This window comes from Notothenia rossii (genome assembly GCF_949606895.1).
Source record: "Notothenia rossii genome assembly, chromosome: 10".
NCBI lineage: Eukaryota > Metazoa > Chordata > Actinopteri > Perciformes > Nototheniidae > Notothenia > Notothenia rossii.
In genome coordinates this window covers 4,248,733-4,271,306 of record NC_136908.1, presented here as the reverse complement: position 1 = coordinate 4,271,306, position 22,574 = coordinate 4,248,733, and the positions used below count along the sequence as shown (strand labels likewise).

The 22,574-nt window shown below is 40.0% G+C and overlaps 1 protein-coding gene across 1 annotated transcript in view; it reads left to right on the top strand.

The window, feature by feature from the left end:
* The window catches only part of col22a1 (collagen, type XXII, alpha 1), a 44,879-nt gene that overhangs the window by 11,976 nt on the left and 10,329 nt on the right, over nucleotides 1–22,574 (top strand). The window contains exons 5-17 of the mRNA XM_079654636.1: nucleotides 6,584–6,695; nucleotides 7,673–7,796; nucleotides 10,873–11,148; nucleotides 12,062–12,142; nucleotides 13,010–13,126; nucleotides 13,241–13,285; nucleotides 13,408–13,470; nucleotides 14,191–14,229; nucleotides 17,612–17,665; nucleotides 17,772–17,825; nucleotides 18,762–18,815; nucleotides 20,744–20,797; nucleotides 21,668–21,712. Coding sequence (XP_079510762.1) covers nucleotides 6,584–6,695; nucleotides 7,673–7,796; nucleotides 10,873–11,148; nucleotides 12,062–12,142; nucleotides 13,010–13,126; nucleotides 13,241–13,285; nucleotides 13,408–13,470; nucleotides 14,191–14,229; nucleotides 17,612–17,665; nucleotides 17,772–17,825; nucleotides 18,762–18,815; nucleotides 20,744–20,797; nucleotides 21,668–21,712 — 1,118 coding nt within the window. The remainder of the gene's footprint in view (nucleotides 1–6,583; nucleotides 6,696–7,672; nucleotides 7,797–10,872; nucleotides 11,149–12,061; nucleotides 12,143–13,009; nucleotides 13,127–13,240; nucleotides 13,286–13,407; nucleotides 13,471–14,190; nucleotides 14,230–17,611; nucleotides 17,666–17,771; nucleotides 17,826–18,761; nucleotides 18,816–20,743; nucleotides 20,798–21,667; nucleotides 21,713–22,574) is intronic.

Genomic DNA, 22,574 nt, shown 5'->3' with positions numbered 1-22,574 from the left:
TATCAACTTTTTATATGCAAAGAAAGTTTTCCCTCACAAGTTCCTCTATTTTTTTTTAACCAAATTGGTTTTATTCATGACTTGGCAAGTACATTTTCAGTCTTGTTTTAAAACTCAATATACTTGCAAAAATAAAATGCTTGCCGAATTTAAATCACTCACATTTTGACGTTTCACATCTTAGTTTATCATTTTGCAAACCAAGCTGCTGTGTTTTAGATCTTTGTGTCTATGGTCTGGGGCAGCCATTGACTTCTCCATTGCCATATGATATAAAAAACAACTAGTTAACATTTGAATTGTGTTATTGATCACCCTGAATATCCACTTACACCATTTTTTTGTCAAAATTGGTCCAAACATCACATATGAAATAGGCCTTTTCCCATTTTTAGGAGAAAAACACATTTATTTAACCCTCCTATTGTCTTCGTTCCCCCCCCCCCTTACTTTGGTGTTCGCGGTCAAATTTGACCGGTCCTGTTTTAACTGCTATTACATTAACACAAAAACCATTAATCATCACCACATTTCATTTAACACCCTTTCAAACTGTACATATTATATCAGACTACTGGTATACATGAAACACTGCAGTAAATATACAAAGAACAGACACTGAACATGTATTGCGTGTGCCAGGTGTGATCCATGTGGGGGGATGGGCACATAAGAGCGGGAAATGTATCAAACTGTTCTGTGTGTATTTGTGTGTGCCAGGTGTGATTCACATGGGGGGATGGGCACATGAGGGGGGGGGGAACACATCTAGAGTATGTGTGTGCGTGTTTTATCTGATCCGGATGGTTACTAATTCCTTTTCTTTATGGCGGTCCGGGAACACCATGGGTGTCACAAAGTTGACTAAATCATCCAAAATTCATTGAAAGTGGTGATCAGCAATTGCATATGTTCAAATGTCTACTGTGAAGGATATCATAAAGCCTTAATGCAATCGAATGTAAAACAAAAAAAGTTATGATTGATGAAAGGAGGGTTAAACACAAATATCCAGTTAAACCGAAAATAAAGTGTATCAAACCAGCTGTTTTCACCCTGTATCCAGTGTTCATGCTAAGCTAAGACAACATTCTGTATGTTGTACATTAATATCTATGATTAGTAAATGTATATCCCAGTCGGTAAACCATTCTCTCTGGGAGGGAGATCTGCAAACAAAACATGTTCCTTTAAATGCGGCTTTTAATGAAACGTTTGTCGGTAGAGAGTCGTCAACCCACGTTACTCTGCCATTTGATGTTGTTATTTAATAAATTCCAAGCTGCTGTGTTTAAGGTTTCTCAGAGCTCTTGGATAGCGTTTTACCAGAAAGGTCGGATGTTGTTATAAGAGTGTCTTTTGGGGGCTCTGAATTCCTGTCTGCGTCTCCCACCCACATCCATCACACTGAGGGAGAAAACAGATGCACTGTTGAACCTCATGGAAACTGAGATGTCAGAGCGAGAAAGAGTGTGTGTTTTGAGAGTTTGATTCTTAACACCTTTGGCGGCACAGTGACACCTGATAATCTGTGTCAACCGATATGGGTTTTTGTAGTAAATTACCAAATTCGTACCCGTTTCTTTTATTTTTTTTACCAAGTTGTAGTCTAGGTTTCTTCAGAAAAAAGCTATTTTCCGGCTATAAAACATATCAGCTGTCATGGGTTACTTAACGTCCCCGAAGGCAAGACCAATGCAATTCTTATTTCACCATAAAAGAGGATTTATTCTATGAGAAATTAGAATTACATCCACAAGACTTCAATCCATGATGGGGATGGATCTTACCCCTGAAAACTAAAACAGTCACATCCACTCCTACGGACAATTGAAAGTCACGTCATTCATCTTACCTATTTCTTTTTATCGCGAGGAAACCAGAGCAGATGGTAAAAAAAACATGCACACATTTGATTCAAACTCCAAACAGACTCATGTGGAGTACTTGATCATCTATGCCAATCACTGAAGGAAACTAAAGAGTTGGCAATATAATGAAATGTCTGTAACTTATTGTTCCATCAACGTTTAGCTTTGTTAGACATCATTCAAAACTTATTTTTGGAGGTTTTAAAAGAAGGAAAAAGTCAGATTTCCCTCTGGAATCTGGTACTTCTAAGTATAAAGGAATATATTACAGTGTATAATAACAAAGTACATTGCGATTATGTTTTTGCAAAAGTCTGAGAGATGTCCTTATAGAGGATAGACTACAGCTCCGGTGGACCTCCATGGGACCTTATTTCGTAAAAAGTATGTATTGAAGTCAATGGGGAGAGAAAGATTATCTTTCGATCCCGTTTGAATTGTGCCACGAGTTACACATATGATGTTTGTCAATTTAAAAAATAATTTGCATGTCAAAAAAGTCACAGTTTGTCGTAAAACTGTTGAAATATAAGACTATGAAAAATACGCAACTAGAAAGACTACAAATCCCAGAGTCCCGGTCCCGCATGCTGGCTCTTGAACCGACTAACTCCCCTTGTGTGTATGTACAGCTCTCAACATGCCCACACTTGAAGTGATTTTCACCTCTTTTAATACTTTTCGCCTCATTCTGAAAGAAAGAAGTGAAATGTGCCAACGTGACGGCCGTCTGGGTGTGTGGTGCGAGATGGGAGATGTAGTTCATTGAGCGGTTTCACACAAAAAAATGTGTTACTTCACATTTTACGACACATTTTTATTTTTTGGACTTTCAAAATGATCTTTTAAATTGACAAACATCATATGTGTAATTCGTGGAACAATTCAAACGGGATCGAAAGATAACTCTTTTCTCGCCGTTGACTTCAATACATAATTTTTACAAAATAAGGTCCCATGGAGGTCCCCCGGAAAAAGGAGGGACTTCGCCTCTCTATAGGTGAAAGGGGGTCGTGGGGGCTGACATGCAGGAGAGAGCCACAGGTCGGACTCGAACCTCCGAACAGGTGTGTTTCTTTACCCTGGATGAATAGAGGTGGAGTTAAAACACTGCAGCCCTCTGATTGGTCAGAGAGAAATGCGAGGAGCACCACGCAGGACCTTCTGCAGAAACCCGGAACTTTCAAATAGCGGGGCTACCAGCTATATTGATCACCTTTTTATTATGCTTTCCGCAAACATTTCCTTTGCAAAGGCACGTCTTGGTTCATGACGTAATGCAATGTTTCTCTTTTGTTTGGTTGCTGTTTCACGCGGCATCGCTATGTCGGTCAGGAAGATCTCCGCCTATAGAGACAACGGAAAACCAAATCTAGAAAGCCAGATATCTAGGAATACAGCTGGGACCTAAAGTAAGTTGATATGAGTCAAACCAGCAGTTGAAATGAACGGTCTTCACTAACGATAAGTTAGTGTTGCTCTTTTGGTAGATAAAGCAGTCAAAAGAGCAAGTATATGACAGCCTATATATACACAATACATTTGTATGTTTCTGATCAGAGCTGCCAGCATCACTTCCCACTGTCGAGACACAACAGATAATCCACATTGAGTATGTTAATTATGCTTATTATGGCGTTAACTGTAAACCACACAGAAAGTAAGGAAACATGAGATAACTGAAACCCACAGATGTTTTCGTACACAGCGTACCACTTTGTCAAATGTGCTTTGATTGGCATAACTCCTGTTGGGCTGTGATTTGTTTGTCTCTCCATTTCAAGGCTTGTTCCACTTGGAAAATTATATGAGAACATCTTTTTTTGGAAACCATAAGCTGGGTTATTGTGGAATACACCATAAATATACTGTACACTATTTACTCTACTCCACCATACCACGTGAACTGGTGCCTTTTTTTTTTTTTACTGTAATTGAGTACCTTGATTTCTATATCGTAGCGGTTTCCAAAGTATGGTACGTGGACCACCAGGAGCTCTTGTTAAGGCCACATTTGGTCCCCAGGAAGGTTCTAATTTTCCTTTGGATGTTTGCACAGTGAGACAAAGTATAAGGAGGTTATTTGATGGTCTCTACCTACACTACAGCACAGACAGTGTGTCATCATCAGATCCCAAAACTGCATTGGGCCTCAGACTGCTGTTTTCAAACACTCTGACAAAGATGTCTGGGGTTTTCCCCAAAACACATAAGCTGTGTTTGTTGTGAAACTCATTTGAGTGAAGTCCTTTATTCTCCACATTTTTCTAGGCACTTGATGATTTTTCTCCACAGGCAGATAAGTTCTAGACCATTTGTGTCCTCACTACACCAGCTCTGCTCCTGTAATTATAATTGCCCAATGTTCTGTACGCCATTGCAAAGAGAGTTTAAGTCTCCATGAGAAATGGCAAGACTATTTCACCACTGATTATGATCTGACAGCCAAGAGACCTGCGGTTTGAGTCAGACTTGTATTTATCATGTCTAACCCCTCAGGGTGCTGAACACTTTAGAGGCTGCAGAGCGTCTTTGTGGGCTCTTCTCTCACTATCGACGACAAACTACTGCCATCTGCTCTGATCAAGAGAATGCTGTGTGTATGCTTTTTCCCTTTTTTCCCAGTCAGTGAACTCATCTGGCTTTACCCGCAGATCACCCCATCGGTCCATTTTTTTTTTTTAGCTGTCCAAAATAACTTTTTTCGGCTTGATTATACGCTATCCACTGCCAGTCCAAATTACAGCTCTGAGTTGAAGAAGGCCCCCAAACAGCCACAGAAGCTGAGTGAATGTGCTCGATGCAAGCGTGGTGACAAAGACAGTCAGAGGCCAGAGAGACTCACAGCTGTATGGCTTGAGACAGTCTGATAATCAGCAAGACCTCCTGCATTATGGCATCACCAATTCTCAAGGTGCAAGAGCTTTTCACTTGCTGAGTTACTTTGAATGGTCTCTGTAAAAGACTGATTCAGAAGTGAGAAAGGCATCTGTAAACGAGGTTTCTATCAGATGATTGAAGTAGCCTTTTTGTGAGATTAGCTGCATGTGTTCAACCTGAGATGTTGTGTTTACAAGAGTGTGTTCTCAACATTGTAACACCTGGAAAAAGACTTACACAGGTACCATCAAAGAGCACAATAGTTCAGGCATTTCCAGATGAGCTAGTTCTCCTGACGAATGTTATAGTCTGGGTTTCTTCTTGGCAAAAAGCAAGCATGTGCTAACGCTATACAAGCTACATATATGTGACTGATAACGTATACACGAATAAGTGTATATATATGTTACATATCTTAGTCAGAGCAACATAATGGGTAAAGCAGTTTTTTATATATTTGAAGGGAAACTTTGATCTATTTTCTATTTGGTTTGACCTTTTATTTAATCAGGAAAGTCTCATTGAGGGTCCTGGCCAAGATAGGCAGCAGAACAGTTACAGAACACAAAGGAAAAACTGTGCTTCTTGGTCATCAAGAATCACATTTCAACTTATTTCTTTTAATTACTCACTGCACGTTACCCAAGTTCCTTTCCTAACAGATGTTTTGATTTAGTTTTGCCTCTTTAATTCATCAAACAGCTTCTTAAAAACGTCTTTCACTGTGGAAAAATGTGACAAAAAACAAGTTTAAAATCCAAAATAACACACAAACACTTATTTTCAAGCGTACATTTAAGACAGAGACAGCTCCATCTACTGACCTCTAGAGGTAACTGTTGAACATGCAAGTGAATTACTGGCATCTAAATGAATGTATATGTATGGGTATTGTTAAAAGAAGTTGTATTCATGTTCAGACCTGCACAGAGAAACTTTCCCCCTGTGGAACATTCCTATTATCGTTTCCATCCATCTGAGGCCCTTAACTGACAGACAGAGTATCAGATGGACGTCTGACCCCCCCTCAGTTATTCCCTCTGTTAAGAAGCCTCTTGTCTTTAATGTTATTCTTTACTCTGTTGCTCATGGTCCGTGTCTTACCACCTGTTTCCAGGCTATTTCTAATGACCTCCACTAAGCTCCTGCCAGACTCTCACATTACCACCTTAATGTTCCGGTTTCCTCCTCGGCACATTAGTGGGCTGGTTTCCATATTCCCCACCGGAAACCTTACGTCTCGTAGATGTTGCTGCATTACTGAGGCCATGCAGGAATATGTGGGGACTGTACTCGTGCTGATGGATGACTAATGGCTCCGTCTGCTTTCAGTTGAGCTCAATGCACACGCACCATGAGCAGCAGCTGGACCGCTCTCCTCCTGCTGGCATTGCCATAGCTACAGCTCTTGTTTGTTGTACAAGGGAGTGTCCTCTATAACCACCTAAATATGACCTGTGGTGAGACCACTTCAAATGGCACTCGCAGGGCAACGTACACACACGTGCACACACACTCCCAGTCGCACACAGACCCTACCAGGGATGGCAATTCGTTTTCTCCTCTGGCAGCAAATCAAACACATGGCCAACAAACGGCCCTATTTTCCAGTTATTCAGTGATTTTAATCTCTCTCCAAGAAGCCACAAACACAGTTGCTGCTGGGTGTGGTGGAACTGACCCAGTTAAACCTCAGTATGCCCCGAGAACTCTGACAAAGACGTAACTCAACCTCAAGACATAAGAGCCTTGTGCGCCTGTGTGTGTGTGAGTGAGAGAGAGAGAGAGAGAGAGAGAGAGTCCAACCTGGCTGTTTTACTGTGTTGCTGCAGGGTTCGACCTGATGAAGTTCTTTAACGTGAGAGACATCCTGGGCACCAGAATCGATGAAGGCCAGAGTGCTTACGTTCGCCTCGGCACCATGCCCATTGTCCAGCAAACAGAGTAAGTGACCTCACTGTTATACTGCAAACAAGTGCGCATTAAACACCAATATCTTCCTCTGTTTTTCCCCAAATGTGTCCTGGAGAGAGACTTCTTGAAACTTGACTCATGATGTGTTCTTAAACTGCAGGATTGTTGGTACCTGTGTGTTATAATGATGAATCCCATCGTCAGCCAAAATTAAAAGAGTGTGCCAGTTTATCCTAATTAGCAACCCCCTTAAAAAGGCATGAGACTAAAGTGCCGTGTGCAAACGCAGAAATACAAATAAAAAAAAAAGAAGCAGAATCAAGAATGCCATAAACAAAAGTCTAAAAACTGTGGAGCACTGGATGCAGATTTTATTTTTTAAATGGAAATACTTCTGCAGGAAAAAATGTGTTTTTTCCTTTAAAAATAAATAAATAAATACAATGTTTTAATAAGAATAAGGCAAATAGCTATTAAAACACATTATCAGTGATATAAATAATATAGTTAATCCTAAATCCTAAGCAATTATTTTTCACAAATCCCAAAAAGAAAACTTTGTTGAATGTCAGAAAAATCTGCCTTTTTAATTAGATAATTCCTTTTAAGATCTGTTTATGATTAATGCCAAATAATCTGCAAAATCTCTTCTGAATAGTTGTTAATAAGTTACTTTAAAGTCATGGATAGAGAATCCTGTTGGGACCCTACTTTGAATATACACAATTGATGACATTTACATGTTTACATTTAGTTATCAGATCCATCAGCACTTCTTACAGTCGTTGTCAAATTTAAGAAAGTCCATACAAAAGTGTTGTTCATAATCAGAATAGTGCAATGACATTTTAGCGGTAACAAAGTAAAACATAGAAACTGTTTTAATTTGAAGTTTTTTTACATTCAAGTCGAAACTTTAACCGGGTCACTTCAACCCTGTGTTTATCAGAAAACGTAGAATTAAGAGCAGTTTATTTTAATACTAACAATATGCTTGTTTTCTGCAGGGATGTGTTTCCTCAGGGTTTGCCAGATGAATACGCCTTCGTGACCACGTTCAAATTCAGGAAGACCTCAAGACGGGAAGACTGGTACCTCTGGCAGGTCTTCGACAAATATGGAATCCCACAGGTGGGTCCGCCGAATGTAAACAGTAGTAAATATGACTATTACTGTATGTGTCTGGATTTAGACAATTACTATGTCAACTCAGAATAGACTCTCCTCTCCAACTCTTCAGACCTTTTGAAAATCATTGGGCATAAAAAGAAGAATTATATTTAGACTTCCAATCATGCTTTTTAAATGCAATGTTATTATTCTAACTGTAATACTATCATGATTGTGTTAAGCTAATATTTGATATCTTATTAGGCCTTACCCTCTACGTTTTTGAAAAGCATCAAGTACGCAAATCATTTTTAAGTTAAAGGTGGGGTATGTAATTTATTTCAGAAACACTTTTTGTTAGGGATGTGCCGATCACCTTTTTTTGCTCCCGATCCGATTCCGATCATTTGATTTTGACAATTTGCCGATACCGATTTTTCCCGATCCGATCTTTATGCAATGCATTAAGAGAAAAAAAAGCATTCAAGTTGTCCCTTAAGGTTATTTTTTAATTTAAATTGGATATTCTATCCAACATGGATATAGCTTCTTTCTTTCACAGCAGCATTGGATCAGTTCAGTTGTGCAGCATTGGATCAAAACAAAATAAAGCTTTCAGTACTCGTTAGCTTACTGCTACAATTAGACACTGCGCCCACTCTGTTGCCAGATTTGAGAGAAATAAGCAGGTCTATGAAAACAAGCCCCAAAGAAGCAACACATACATGATGTTCTGTAATTTGAAACCAAAACTAAGGCCTCAGGATGACTTTAAGACTTGAACATGGTCATTTTTGTTTTGTAAAATTAAATACAAAATCTTTAAAAAAGTATTTAAAAAAAAAAAAAAAATCCCGATCTCCGATTTCTTTTCTCCCGATGCCGATCTTTTGAAAATCACGTGATCGGCTCCGATCCCCGATCACGTGATCGGATCGGGATATTCTCTACTTTTTGTTATATTCCATAGAATGCTCTTAACATCCCGATAGCAATAAATCCATTAAAAAAATGTCATCAGTGGAAGCCGTGGCGCTGTAGAAAGCTCGACCAATCATCTGAGCCGGCCCGGCTAAAGTAACTGGATGGCCTACCTGCCTGTCAGCCTTCCATCTGTGCACAAACGTATCTCGTGCCCTCATTGGTCATGTGCGCGTTCGTGTGTCTTGGGGGAGTGGCTCTGTAAGGAAGTGGCAGATTTCTTCCGGTTGTGTATTTTCAAATTGTAGCGCACTCGAGCTGGTTTCTCCAAAGTTACCTACCCCACCTTTAAGGAAGCTTTACTGCAGTTTAAATTGTAATGTAATGGTTTTGTATCGGTGTCCAATATAAGCGGTATTGAGCGATCTTGAATTAATATCTACTCAAAGTACCAAAAGGAGTCATTATGCACATATATTACATTACTATGATTGATTACAAAATATGGACATTTTGCAGCTGGGGAATAGGGCGATTATTTTAAATACTTTTTAGACTTCTGAGTAGCTTGTGAATTCCCCCTGGAGATCATTACAGTCTTTAATAAAACATCATAATTCACTTTTTTGAATAGAAGAACAAAGTGGCAGTGAATAGAAATACTCAAGGAGCGAACAGGCACATCAAGATAAGATGAGAAGTACTTTATTGAGCCCAATTTGGGAAATGTTTATGTTGCAGGGGCTTAAAAAGACAAGGCATTAGATAAATGAAAAGATTAGAAATAAACAATCCAAAATGTAAACGTTTCAAATAGCATTAAAAAAGTAGAAAATATACATGTGATTATTAAGCACAGTTATTGATTGATTGATTGATTGTTGTGCTTTTACTTATGTATTAATGTGTGCATGTGTATAAATGGGTCTGTTGATTGTGTATATATAGGTATATACATATTTGTATTAGGGTTGCCAGAAACTGACCATGATCAAAATCGATTATTCGGCAGCCCTGGCGAATAATAATCGACTATTCTACCGACCCCCCCACCCCCCCCCCCCCCCCCCCCCGCGAAAGAAAAAAAAAACCTCAGACAAAAGGAATTCCGTTGTTTTCTTTACTCGAACATGTTTAACAGTACAAACAAAATAAACGACAAATAAACCAACATCAACATGATGCAGCTCCTTGAACTCTTTTTACCTGCCGCTTTGTTCATCTTTAGTCGCACGTGTGAGGGAGAGGGGGGGGTGGGGCGGGGTCGGTGTGTAGCGTGCTGCAGCAGCAGTCTGCTCTGCACGCAGGCTTCCTCCAAGTTTACAGTAAAACAAACTGGTGGTGTGACCAATGGCCATTTACAATTATTAATACTATTACTATTATTAGTATTAGTCTATATTTTGGTTGAAACTAAGCCAGAAAAACAAACAAAAACATAAAAAATAATTAAAAGATATATAAATAAAATCGATTTTTAAAAATAATATTCGATTATGGAGAGTGTAACGAATATTCCAATAATCGAATAATCACTGGCATCCATAATTTGTATACATATTTCCATATATATTTGTATTCGGGATTTTGGGAAACGGTATTTCGATCTCTCTGTCTGTCACACAAACTGAAAGATTGACAATAAAGTTGACTTTGACTTTATTTAGTGAATGTGTTTTCTATCACTGTGTGTGTAAAGAAAGCGTAATTAGACAGTATGAAGTTGACTTGTGATTGTGTTCTGGTTTTATAGTTCAGTATCTGTAAGCAACTGGGACTGAAAGAATATTGTTTTCATTTGACTTCTTAATGGTTATTTCCTAACCCTAACCCATTTCTTTTTTTTGTAAGAAGGGGCTGGTAAAATAAGATTCATTCAAGACTCAAGGCTTTTCTTTTCATGTGTACAAACAGTAGATACAGTGTAGTTATGTCGATGAAAATCTTAGGTCACAGGCTTCTCCAACAGTGCAACACATTAGTGCCATAAGAGTCTATATACAAGTGATACATAATGTGTGGGGTGCTATCAAAAAAAACAACTAGTAGAAGTGTACATGTTTTGTTTTAAAATAACTGCCATGTGTGGAATGAACAAATACAAAAATTAAAAAACTGTTACTGACTGCCTGTGTTTCCCCCCCTCCTATCTTTAAACTGTCCTGTGTCTCTCCAGGTGTCCATACGTCTGGACGGAGACAACAAAGCGGTGGAATATAACGCCGTCGGCCTGATCAAAGACGCGGTCCGGGCCGTGTTCAAGAGCCCTGAAGTCGACAACCTGTTCGACCGCAACTGGCACAAGATCGCCATGAGCGTGGAGGCCAAGTCCGTGTCTCTGTATCTGGACTGCAAACTGATCCAGACTCTGCCCATCGGGGACCGCGAGGACATCGACATCCAGGGGAAGACTGTGATCGGGAAGAGGCTATACGACAGCGTGCCCATCGATGTGAGTCTTTGTGGTTTCATATTTAAACTTCATGTCTCTTCTACATCAACATGTGTCCCCTCTTCTTCATGTCTCTTCTACATCAACATGTGTCCCCTCTTCTTCATGTCTCTTCTACATCAACATGTGTCCCCTCTTCTTCATGTTTCTTCTACATCAACATGTGTCCCCTCTTCTTCATGTCTCTTCTACATCAACATGTGGCCCCTCTTCTTCATGTCTCTTCTACATCAACATGTGTCCCCTCTTCTTCATGTTTCTTCTACATCAACATGTGTCCCCTCTTCTTCATGTCTCTTCTACATCAACATGTGTCCCCTCTTCTTCATGTCTCTTCTACATCAACATGTGTCCCCTCTTCTTCATGTCTCTTCTACATCAACATGTGTCCCCTCTGTGGAAAGAGACTCTGAAAGTTTCAGGAACAAAGATTCTCTCTCTTTTTGATCCATTTCTATAAAAACCTGTCTGAAAATGAGCTGATCAGATTTTGGCCACTTTATGATGTCATAACGATGTGTTGGCTTGTGTAACCATTAGCCAATCAGCAACCAAGGTAACCCCCCCCCCCCCCCCTTATCACCTGGATCTCTTCCTAGAGCACCATTGAGTTCTTAGTAACCAAATCTCTCTCAGAGGGGTGTGGGGGGGGGCTCCTTATTTTCATCTAAAGTAACAGACAGAGAATCAGCACTTTGGAAACAGGGCTGAAACAGAGGGGATTATGGGTAATGCTGCAATGGTGTTTCAGCCAATCAGAGACAGGCTCTGTATATATCTGAGACCTGTGATATATTGATGAAGAACAGTCTAATAGGGGACCTTTAAATGAAAAGGTATAGATTGCCACTCTTGAGCGATTATGTGTTATTGTCTTGAGGTTTGTATAAATTGTCCGTCTCTGTTCCTGCAGTTTGACCTCCAGAGGATGATGATCTACTGTGACTCCAAGCATGCAGAGCTGGAAACCTGCTGTGATATTCCCGATGGACCTGTGAGTATTGGAGTAGATCTGGTTCTGATCGCAGGTTACTTTCACACAGTAAGCTGTCGTTTTTCCCAAGCTAGATTTGAATTTAAAACACGCTTCCTCTCAGCTTGTAGAGACACAGCTTAGTTGACACGAGTGTTCAGTATTTAGCTTTGTTAGCTACGGTAGCTAACGTGACACCAGAGTTAAGCAACACATTTTCTTAACACAAAAAGGAGCATTCTCAGAGATCATAAAGTCACACCTGTTCAAGAGAAAACATCTGAAATTCTTAGTGTTTTTGGGAAAGTAATCACGAATGTTTTTATTTTTCCTCACACAAACCATCAAAGCCTATTTTAATAAAACCAAAAAAATAATGACTTGCCACACAGATGACTTCACAGGTGTCGTGAAAGCCATGTATTGTCAATAATGAGTGATTTAATGCTCATCAGATAGTTATTTAATTTGACCATAACTCGAACTAGAAATATTGTACAAGTCTATCTAAACTAAAACTATTATTTAGAAACCAAATCATTCATGGTTATAGGCAGGACCTGTGAACTCATGCTTGTTATTTCTTGTCATTCTAAAAGTTTATTTATTTGACGTTTTTTTGCACCTTGAACGTTTTTTTTGTTTCTGACATGTTCAATCAATTAAAAAACACTAAATAGAGAAATGACTAATCCTATGACGAACATGACACTAATGACGATGACCTCATCTTTAATTTTCGGACCAGAAAAGTATTTGTAAGCTTCGTCTTGCCCCTGTTGAACACGACAGAGAGTTTATTTCTTTGAAGTTTTTTTGCACCTTGAACGTTTTTTTCAATACATTAAAAAACACTAAATAGAGAAATGACTAATCCTATCATTTCAGTGTCCTAAGAAAGTGGTTACAGAAGCCCCCCCCCTGGAGATCCCCACCCCCACACCGGCTGCAGTGGAGCAGAAAAGAGGACCTGAAGCGAACTGCTCGTGCCCAGAGGGAAAAAAGGTAAAGCCCCCCCCCACTCCAGCAGTCTTTATTCCCATCTTTCAGTTTCACAGATGAGTGGGAGTCCTTTCTGAAATGGCTTTCCAAAGACGTCTTTATTTTCATTTCTCACAGGGAGATATCGGTGTGCCCGGTGTTGCAGGACCTAAGGGCGATAAGGTCATCTACCGTTGCCTTTAAGTACTCGTGTGTGTGTGTGTGTGTGTGTGTGTGTGTGTGACGACACAATACAGATTCACAGTGTGTTCAACTTTTTTACTTTGTGAACGTACGCTTTTCAGGGTGTCTCTGGCCCTAAGGGCGCCGTCGGAACGTCTGGAGTCAAAGGAGCAAAAGGAGAAACTGTATGAAAACCTAAAGTGTTTATTTACAAGCGTGGTTTCTGTTTTTTTAATGGTGAAAAAAAAGTGGTTAATTGATTGAGTTTCAGTCCATAGAGTGGTGCAGGAATGAGTCCAAAAACCCAGAAAAGAGTTCCCATTTCTCAAAGTCCACTTTATTTTAACGGGTTAAAAATAAGATCTGTTGTTAACACAAGCTGAACAAATGTACACGTTTTGTTCTAAGACATAAAGAGATCAAATCGACATCAATAAGATGAAATACTCCACTGGTGAAAGTGTCTAAATGAGTCTAAACGTCATGACAACGAACATTAGCTGCCTTTAACTTAGCGGTTGTGTGACTGTTGCTAACGAGAGACTTCTAAACGTCATCTCGACATACATTCTCTCTTCTGGCGATTCCATTTACGCTTCAATAAAAGTTGAGTTAATATGTGGAGATTATCCTCATGAGCAAAATGTATAAGTATCATAAACGTGTGTTAGCCAAAGAGCTAATTTTCTGCATCCAACGGTAAAATCCCATTGCTTTTGTCGAGGGAACAAGTGCAAAGCTAAATTCAGGGTTTACCTAGAACGATACGTCATGACTGCATCACTCTATGTGCATTTCATTCTTTAGATATACTACTATACACATTTAGTTCAGATTGCATGCCTTCGAGCTGCTTTTCTGCCCGCCTCGATAATAATTGATCCTTGTCGATGAATTATTTGCAGGGCAAAGTAAACTCTGTTAAAGCTGACAGAGGAGAGAAGGTAAGTACACCTGCTTCTCCTGATGCTAACATCACGCTTGTCTCCGTGCATATAAACCCGGTCTCTCTCTCTAATCTCTATTCCCTCTGTCTTTCATGCTACGTGCTTCTTTTATGTGGTTTTTCTAGTTATATTTTTTACTTTTCTGCCAGGGAGTGGCTAGTGAAATGCTCAAGCAGCTGTTATTGTTAGAATTACAGGACAGGCGACCACAGAGGACGCCCCCCCCCCTCCAGCCCGCTGAAATCACAGCTCTGTGTTGCCAGCTGAGGCTCGCAGTGTCATTTATGCCTTGAGACTAAACCCTCGGTATGAAACATTGGATCTGCCCGGAGAGGGATGCTTAGAGGGGCCACAAGAGGACTGGGAGACGAGATGCTGTGTTCTCAATTGTGTTTTCTACGATACGACAATACGTTATAAGATCTTATTTTTAAGTCTTAGAACAAGGTAACAGACTTAAAGAGGTCTATTATGCTTCCTCTTCTATGTAGTGTCTTACACTGTGGGTTTGTGTGCATGTACTACTGTATAAGTGGTTTGCAAAGGCTGACATCCCTAAGTCCCTTTCAGACTGGGACATATATGAGTGCTTCAGTCTTACTTGCTTTCATCTTGAGAACCTGTATCTCGGTTTTGATGCCAACATTTGAAATTGGCAGTACAGGGAATAGTTGTACTCAGAGACAATGTTGTTGGCTATGCTAAGTATATCATTAATGTATCTTGATTTATGGAGTTGACCTACAATGTTCAAAGCAGATGTTCATTTGATGGAGCAGTTTTGACTTTAAAGGTCTCATGTCATGGCCATTTCTACTGATCATAATTCCATTGTTGAGCTCTACTAGAATAGATTTATATTGTGCAATTTTCCAAACTCACATTGGTTTCTCAAACAGCATCTCTGTAAACTACGTTTATTCACTGAATTTCACTCTCTGCCTTTAACGGCTCGTTGTAGCACCAGTAGCTCCAGCCCCACCCTCCCTGTGAGCACAGTGTGCTCTGATTGGTCGGGACGTGAATCGCGCTGAGCTCCGTGGAGGTGTGGTTTCCTTGTTTAGCGATACACAGCGAAACACAACCAAACTCACCCTGAGCACACACAAAGTCACAGCCGAAGTAAAAACAATAAGTGTGGCTTGATATTGAGTAAGAGAAAGTTTGATAAACGCTGTGAGAATGGGTCTGCAGAGAGAATTTCGCCGCGATCCCAACTGTCTGTTATCAGCCTGCAGCCAGGGAGGAGAGATCAGCAGAGCTGCCTGCACTGAGTGTGTGTGTGAGGAAGTCCGTGGATTGGTCAATTTGGACCAATCAGCGGGGGCTTAATGTAACGGCTCCGCGGACGTAACGTAACGGCTCGGTCCATTTGGTTCCGGGTACGGTTGACATTATGAGTTACCGAAAGAATCAAATGGACAATGACGTATCTCCAACGAGGCGTTCTGGGGCAGCATAGACAGGTATTTGAGTTTTACTCGCTACAGGGTGTACTTTGAGGGTTTTGACTCTGCAGACCGTTTACATGCAGAAAAACCTTCATAACACACAAGGGGACGGGTAATAACCAGAAAAGCATGACATGGGACCTTTATAGCAGTGGACAAACAATTGTACCATGTAGTATTACAAACCAGAAAATCACTCAAAATCGAAGTAGAAATTGTCTTCTTGCCCCAAAAGACATCGAGTGGTGGAGAAAGACATCTTCTCTTTGTCCTTTTGCAGATATATTGATGGTCTTTCCAGGGTAGAAGACGTTCTATCTTGACGCCCATGTATTTATATCAAAGCACGTCTGTAATTCAGCAGGGAGCTTTTTTTATTTCCATGTCAAAGAGACAGCAGTGCTCTTTACATGATGAATGGATTTGTATTGCCGCTGGATACTTTGCCGGTTTGATGAAAGTGCATTAAATCAAACTGCAACGCAAAGCATCCCCTGTTGCTTTTCTATTTCTCACTTTCTGCTCGAGCATCTGTCTTCACTTTCTCCCCTTTTGGAGAAAGCTGCAATTTGTTGTCGTAAACTTTCCCAAAAGCCGATGCAAGAAAACATGACGTAAGCCCCTCCCCCCCCAAGCTGTGGTTGGAAACGAAAGCATCGGTCATGGAGTCGAAGGAGTGAAAGTGAATCCATCCGCCTGTGATTGCTTCTAATTGCATCGTTAGCAGAACAGGCAATGGCAGCATTGTTTGAGATAATGTTCAAGGCTGCATCACGGCTCCTAATCTCTGTTTTAAGAGAAGTGACGTGTGTTAAAATGATATAAGCTCTTACAGTAATTAAAGGGCTGCTGCTTGTTACGTGGTTTATGAAGCAGAGGAAGTCCTGCGGCGGGTAAGACCTCGCTGTAACGTGTCATTTAACAACCTGTGCTTCTCACTCAGTCCAGTTTTCTGATGGCCTGTGACATCAGTGATTCAAGAGAGTGTGAAGACAATGGAAAGCAATGTTCCTTGAGTCTTTGTTTGGGTGTTTGAACAGACCATAGCGGGTCTTGGTGAAGATGGTGACAGCTGTTAGCGTTCTCTGGCTCTCCGTCTCAAAAGTGTTTTGTGTATCCTAACTCTTTGTCTTCTGTGTTTATATTAACGTCTGTCTTTTGTCCAAATGTCTGTTTTACTGTTTGATTAATCACGTCGGTTAATTCATGTCTAACATTTGTTTATGTCCCAACTGTCATGTACTAAACCAGGCCTTTTCAATTGCTGTGACATTAGCCCAATCCCACTTTTTTGACAATCTCAAACCGGCCCTCTGGTTTTGAAAAAATTGAAAATAAATATGTAAACATTTCCTCAGATAAGAGTTTTTTTAATTAATCTACTATTAAATTAATTAATTAATTATTTATTTATTTTATTACATTTCTCCATATTCATTAATTTGTACCATCCTCACTATTAACCCTTTTACGGACGGTTATAAGCAACACATTTATTTCTAAAAAACATTTAACATGACACGTTTATATCAGTTGGCCTTGTATAATTAAATAGAAGATCATCATTGTATCATTAGGCTACTTAGTCCATTCAGTAACTATGTATGTTGCTAATCATGTTGTTTAACAGTTTGAAATGATGCTCTTCATGCTAAGGATATTTGGGAGACTCAAACTGAATAAACAATATCTTAGATGCAACATTTTCTAGACTAAAAAGGTGCATTTAAATTCTTGTCACTTCCCTTTGTTTAAATCTGCCCCCTTTAAAACATGGATTGAACAGGCCTGTACTAATGTCCATGTTTTCTTACGCTACCAGGTTGTTTCTTTCTGACAGCACGCCATCGCCGCCTGTGTCCCCGGCCATCTTGCATGCTTATTTATTCAAAGAACAGTCAAAGTAAACACTTGCCTTTTGTCCACAGGGTGATTCAGGCAGGATAGGGTTGACAGGTGCTCCTGGACATAAAGGAGAGAAGGTGTGCACCGTGTGAACCTGGACGTGGAGGATGTCTATAATACGTTGAATTTCGTTATAAAACTTCACAATCTGTTATTAATTATGTGTTTCTGATCACCTGACAGGGGCTCGGTGGTGTGCCAGGTATCGACGGATTATCTGGAGACAAAGGAGACAAGGTAAGAATAAGGTTTCAAACACAAGGATGTGTGTTTTCCAGAGGTGGGAAGTAGTGGAGTACAAATACTTTGTTACTGTACTTAAGTACATGTTTCTGGTATCAGTACTTTACTCCACTACTTATTTTTCTGATGACTTTTTACTTGTACTTCTTTCATGTTGAACTCAAATACCTGTACTTTCTACTTCTTACATGTTGAACTCAAATACCTGTACTTTCTACTTCTCACATGTTGAACTCAAATACCTGTACTTTCTACTTCTTACATGTTGAACACAAATACCTGTACTCTCTACTTCTTACATGTTGAACCCAAATACCTGTACTTTCTACTTCTTACATGTTGAACACAAATACCTGTACTTTCTACTTCTTACATGTTGAACTCAAATACCTGTACTTTCTACTTCTTACATGTTGAACACAAATACCTGTACTTTCTACTTCTTACATGTTGAACTCAAATACCTGTACGTTCTACTTCTCTCATTTTCCAAACAGGCTGGTTCCTTTAGTCTGAATGTGTGTTTGGTGGCGTGATCATTATTATTTAGAGTCATTGCGTGCCTATTGATTTGAACACGATCCGTGTATCCATCATTTCCTGGTCTTCTCTAAAGAAGAGGGACCAATGGAAACGTTGTCATGTTGCCGTTGGTCACCATGGAAACATTCATTAGCTAACAATGACATTATTGTTCTATTAATATAAAGGGAGGTCAGGTACTCTTTAAAACAGCTGCTAGTTATGGGTACTTTTTACTGAAGTACATTTCAAAGCCTCTTTACTTTGACTTGAGAAAAGAAGTTTAGTCAGTACTTCTACTTTCACCAGAGTATTTTTAAAACACGAGTATCTGTACTTCTACTTGAGTGAAGGATGTGTGTACTTTTGCCATCTCTGGTGTTTTCATGTGTGTTTATCTGTAAATAGGGCGCAGCAGGACTGGCTGGTGATGCAGGGCCTGATGGTCCAGCTGGAACAAAGGTGAGTGAATATTTATGTTCTGATAATTAAGTGGGCGTACAGACGTTTTTCTGCACGATTACAGCTCAGCCCGTTATTGACTTCCTGTGAAAAAAGAGGCAGTTTTGGTTGACTTTCCCTTGGATGAAGCAGCAGCTGGTGAAAGAGTGAGGAGGGAGAGAGAAAGGGGAGAAATGGGAGGGGGGCTGGTACAAATGTGGGTATTGGATATGAGGGAGTGATCGCCCCGTTTTGATAAACACATGGAATTCTCAATCAGTGACATGCTGGATCATAGCAGAGAATAAAGACTAGACCAGTGGGGTCAAACTCAAACACACAGTGGGCCAAAATTAAAAAATGGGTGCTTGTCGAGGGCCGGACTGGTTCAATGTTTATTGCAGAAATTATTGAAATGAACTTATTGCACATATTAAACCTGGAACTAACAAAGCTTAAATTATTGCCTATAAAAACAACATTAAACATTAAATAATCAGTTCATTCATTTCTTATGGCTCTACCTGCAGCTTTTCCAGAGTCAGTTCTTATGAGTACATTTTTCCACAGGCCAACAACAGCTTCAACAAAACTATTTCCCTCAAAGAGAAACCAAACATGCCCTGTTGTCGTGAGAGAGAAAGTGCAGAAGGAAACATCCATTAAACTCAGTGTGCTGCTCTGTGATGCTAGTTCAGATACTTGGCATCTCATCTTGGGTGCAAGGTCATCAATGTTTGGGCTCAGGCTCTGAGCTGAGGAGACCCTCAGGATGGAGTGAAGGTGTGCGTGCAATATACCGGCGGGCCAGATCTTTTAAAAAAAAATATATATATATTTTATTCAGTTATAAAATAAACAGACATTACTCCAGATAACAAACCTTACTTCAAAACATGTAACAACAAAAAACTAAAGAAAACGTAAAGGGGGAGGGGGGTCAGATCTAATAGTAATTAAAAATTATCCTGCGGGCCAAAATTAAATCCAAAACGGGCCTGATTTGGCCCCCGGACACATGATCTATAGATGCATGTGAAATCGTTTTGAAAATAGAGATCAAGCCTGGTTTACAGTATTGTTATCAAAAAGGTAAATAAAGTAACAGAAATAATATGTGAGGTGAACACTCAAAGGAAAGCCTTGTTTTGTCATACGAGCCTATTGACAATTCAACTATAGCATTATAACATTTTGCCAGTCATACTCCAAATTGAGTATTAATTGAATGGAAATGCAATTATCTAATTTTATTCACATGTTGAAAAATAAGTTTTCCTACTATTTCATAATTAAAGGACAGTAGAAAAGCCGTTTGGCTTGTATTTTACCCTGCCGTACGGAGGATCATATTTCAGTTTTTAATTCAAATTTTAAATGTTAACAATACGGCCTGATTTCTATTCATAAATGCAGTCCCAAAATACAAATTAAAAGACATTTTCTTAACAATAGAGGCAGCTTTTGATGAGTTTTCTTGCTCCAATATCGTAAGCAAAAAAAACCTGATGGTCTTTTCAGCTTTAAATGGTTCCACTGTGTTCACATGTTATTGGTACGGCCTCAAATATCAGTAAAGCCAACATCTAGTCTGACTTTGGGGCGAGATTGTAAAACTATCTCATATTTAATGGAAATAGCAGTGATGAGAGAAAATATAGCTCTCAAATAATTTCCGAGGACACATTTGTTCTCTTTTTGGCATGAGGAAACAATACAGCTGAGGTCAGAGGTCAAAGTTTAAGGTTGTCCATTGATGGGGGGGGGGGGGGGGGGGGGGGTCCTGCCACTGACAACTGCTGTTCTTTTTTGAGGTTTCAGGTTTCTTACTGTACATTGATTCTCTTTCTGACTCAGCGCTGTGCCAGTTGGCCCTAAAGTATATCGCTGAGTAACACTTTTGAGGAGTCCAACTTCCTGCTAATAAAATGTTGTTTATATCCTAACAGGGAATTCAAGGAGATGAAGGAACTCGTGGCTCATCGGGACCAAAGGGTGTCTCTGTGAGTATGATCCGAGGTCACTTTTATTATCATTTAAAGAGGCCCTATTGTTCTTTATTTCCATTTCCTGTATTGTGTTATACAGGTTTCTTTGCATTTACTGTAAATGGTTAAAATCCAAAGTTCTGTAACAAAGTGAAGTCATTAGTCATCGATTGGCTAGCGCTCCAACACAATTTACGTGATAGGCTAAGGGGCGGGACATCTCTAAGCGATTGACCAATCACAACAGAGCCGGGCAGCTAACCGATCAGAGCAGACTGGGCTCTGGTTTCAGACTGAGGGTGAAAAGAGGTGCTGCAGCACAGGCAGTATGAGAACAATAAAGAGCTTTTTGAACATTAAAGCCTGGAGACATGTAGAGACACTAAATACTGATATACACCTGAACACCAGCAGGAGAGGACTCTTAAAGTAGAGACACTACATACTGATATACACCTGAACATCAGCAGGAGAGGACTCTTTAAAGTAGAGACACTACATACTGATATACACCTGAACATCAGCAGGAGAGGACTCTTTAAAGTAGAGACACTACATACTGATATACACCTGAACATCAGCAGGAGAGGACTCTTTAAAGTAGAGACACTGCATACTGATATACACCTGAACATCAGCAGGAGAGGACTCTTTAAAGTAGAGACACTACATACTGATATACACCTGAACATCAGCAGGAGAGGACTCTTTAAAGTAGAGACACTACATACTGATATACACCTGAACATCAGCAGGAGAGGACTCTTTAAAGTAGATACACTACATACTGATATACCTGAACATCAGCAGGAGAGAACTCTTTAAATCTGATTTTGATAAATGATGATATACATATATTAAATTGTTTTGTAATTGTGTTTGTAGGGTGAATCCGGTTCAAGGGGTGACAAAGGAAGTACAGGAGACAAGGTTAGTAACGCTGCATCCCTTTCTTTTGTATTATAAGAAATCCACAGCTAGGGTTTAGCATTTTGATGAAATCTCAGGTGCTTAGGGACGAGAGAGAGAGTTACACATTAAGTTTCCCTGTTCATGTTTCCCCATCATGTCCCAGTATTTGAACATGTACTGTATGTTAGATGAAACTTGTACACAGTAGACCTTTTACCGCAAATCCGGAGAACGAAGTTAACTCCTGAGAAAAGGCCGTTCTTCTTCGGAAGGACTGAGAGCTGGGGGGCGTAATGGTGCGAACAGATGTGGCTTCCTTGATTCACTCTCCAAACTTCCTGTCTGGGGTCCTGTGTGGGCGTTTGGCTGAAATGTAACTCATTGAGACCCTCTGAAGCTTCAGTATGTTGACGTCTGAAGTCTTCCTCCGATCTGCCAACACGATGATGTTAGAAACCATTCGAAGAAATCAGGTTTTCTCCCACTTGAGTCAATATGTTTTTGTGATTCAATAAGCAGCAGTAACAGTGGCTTTTGTGTCACGCTGACACGTCAACTTGAATTGAAATGACTTTGAGGGGTTTGTATGAAGCCATAAACACACAGTCAGTTCACTGATGACTTCTCCATGTGGCCTGAGGATGTGCAGCATGTTCTCCACACACTGAAGCTCCTTTCAAACATGCTAATGCCAAAGTTAGAGCTGTCCATCATCCAGCAATTCAGTCAGCAAGCAATTTCCTGTGAAAACTGGAAAAGTACTTTCCTCAGAAAAGCGATTTAAGGAACGTTTAGAGGAGGCACCTGGGGTTGAAGTCAGGCCATGGTTCCTGAGTGAAAACGTAAAGATGTGTTTTGGATTACACGGCACTGTCCACTG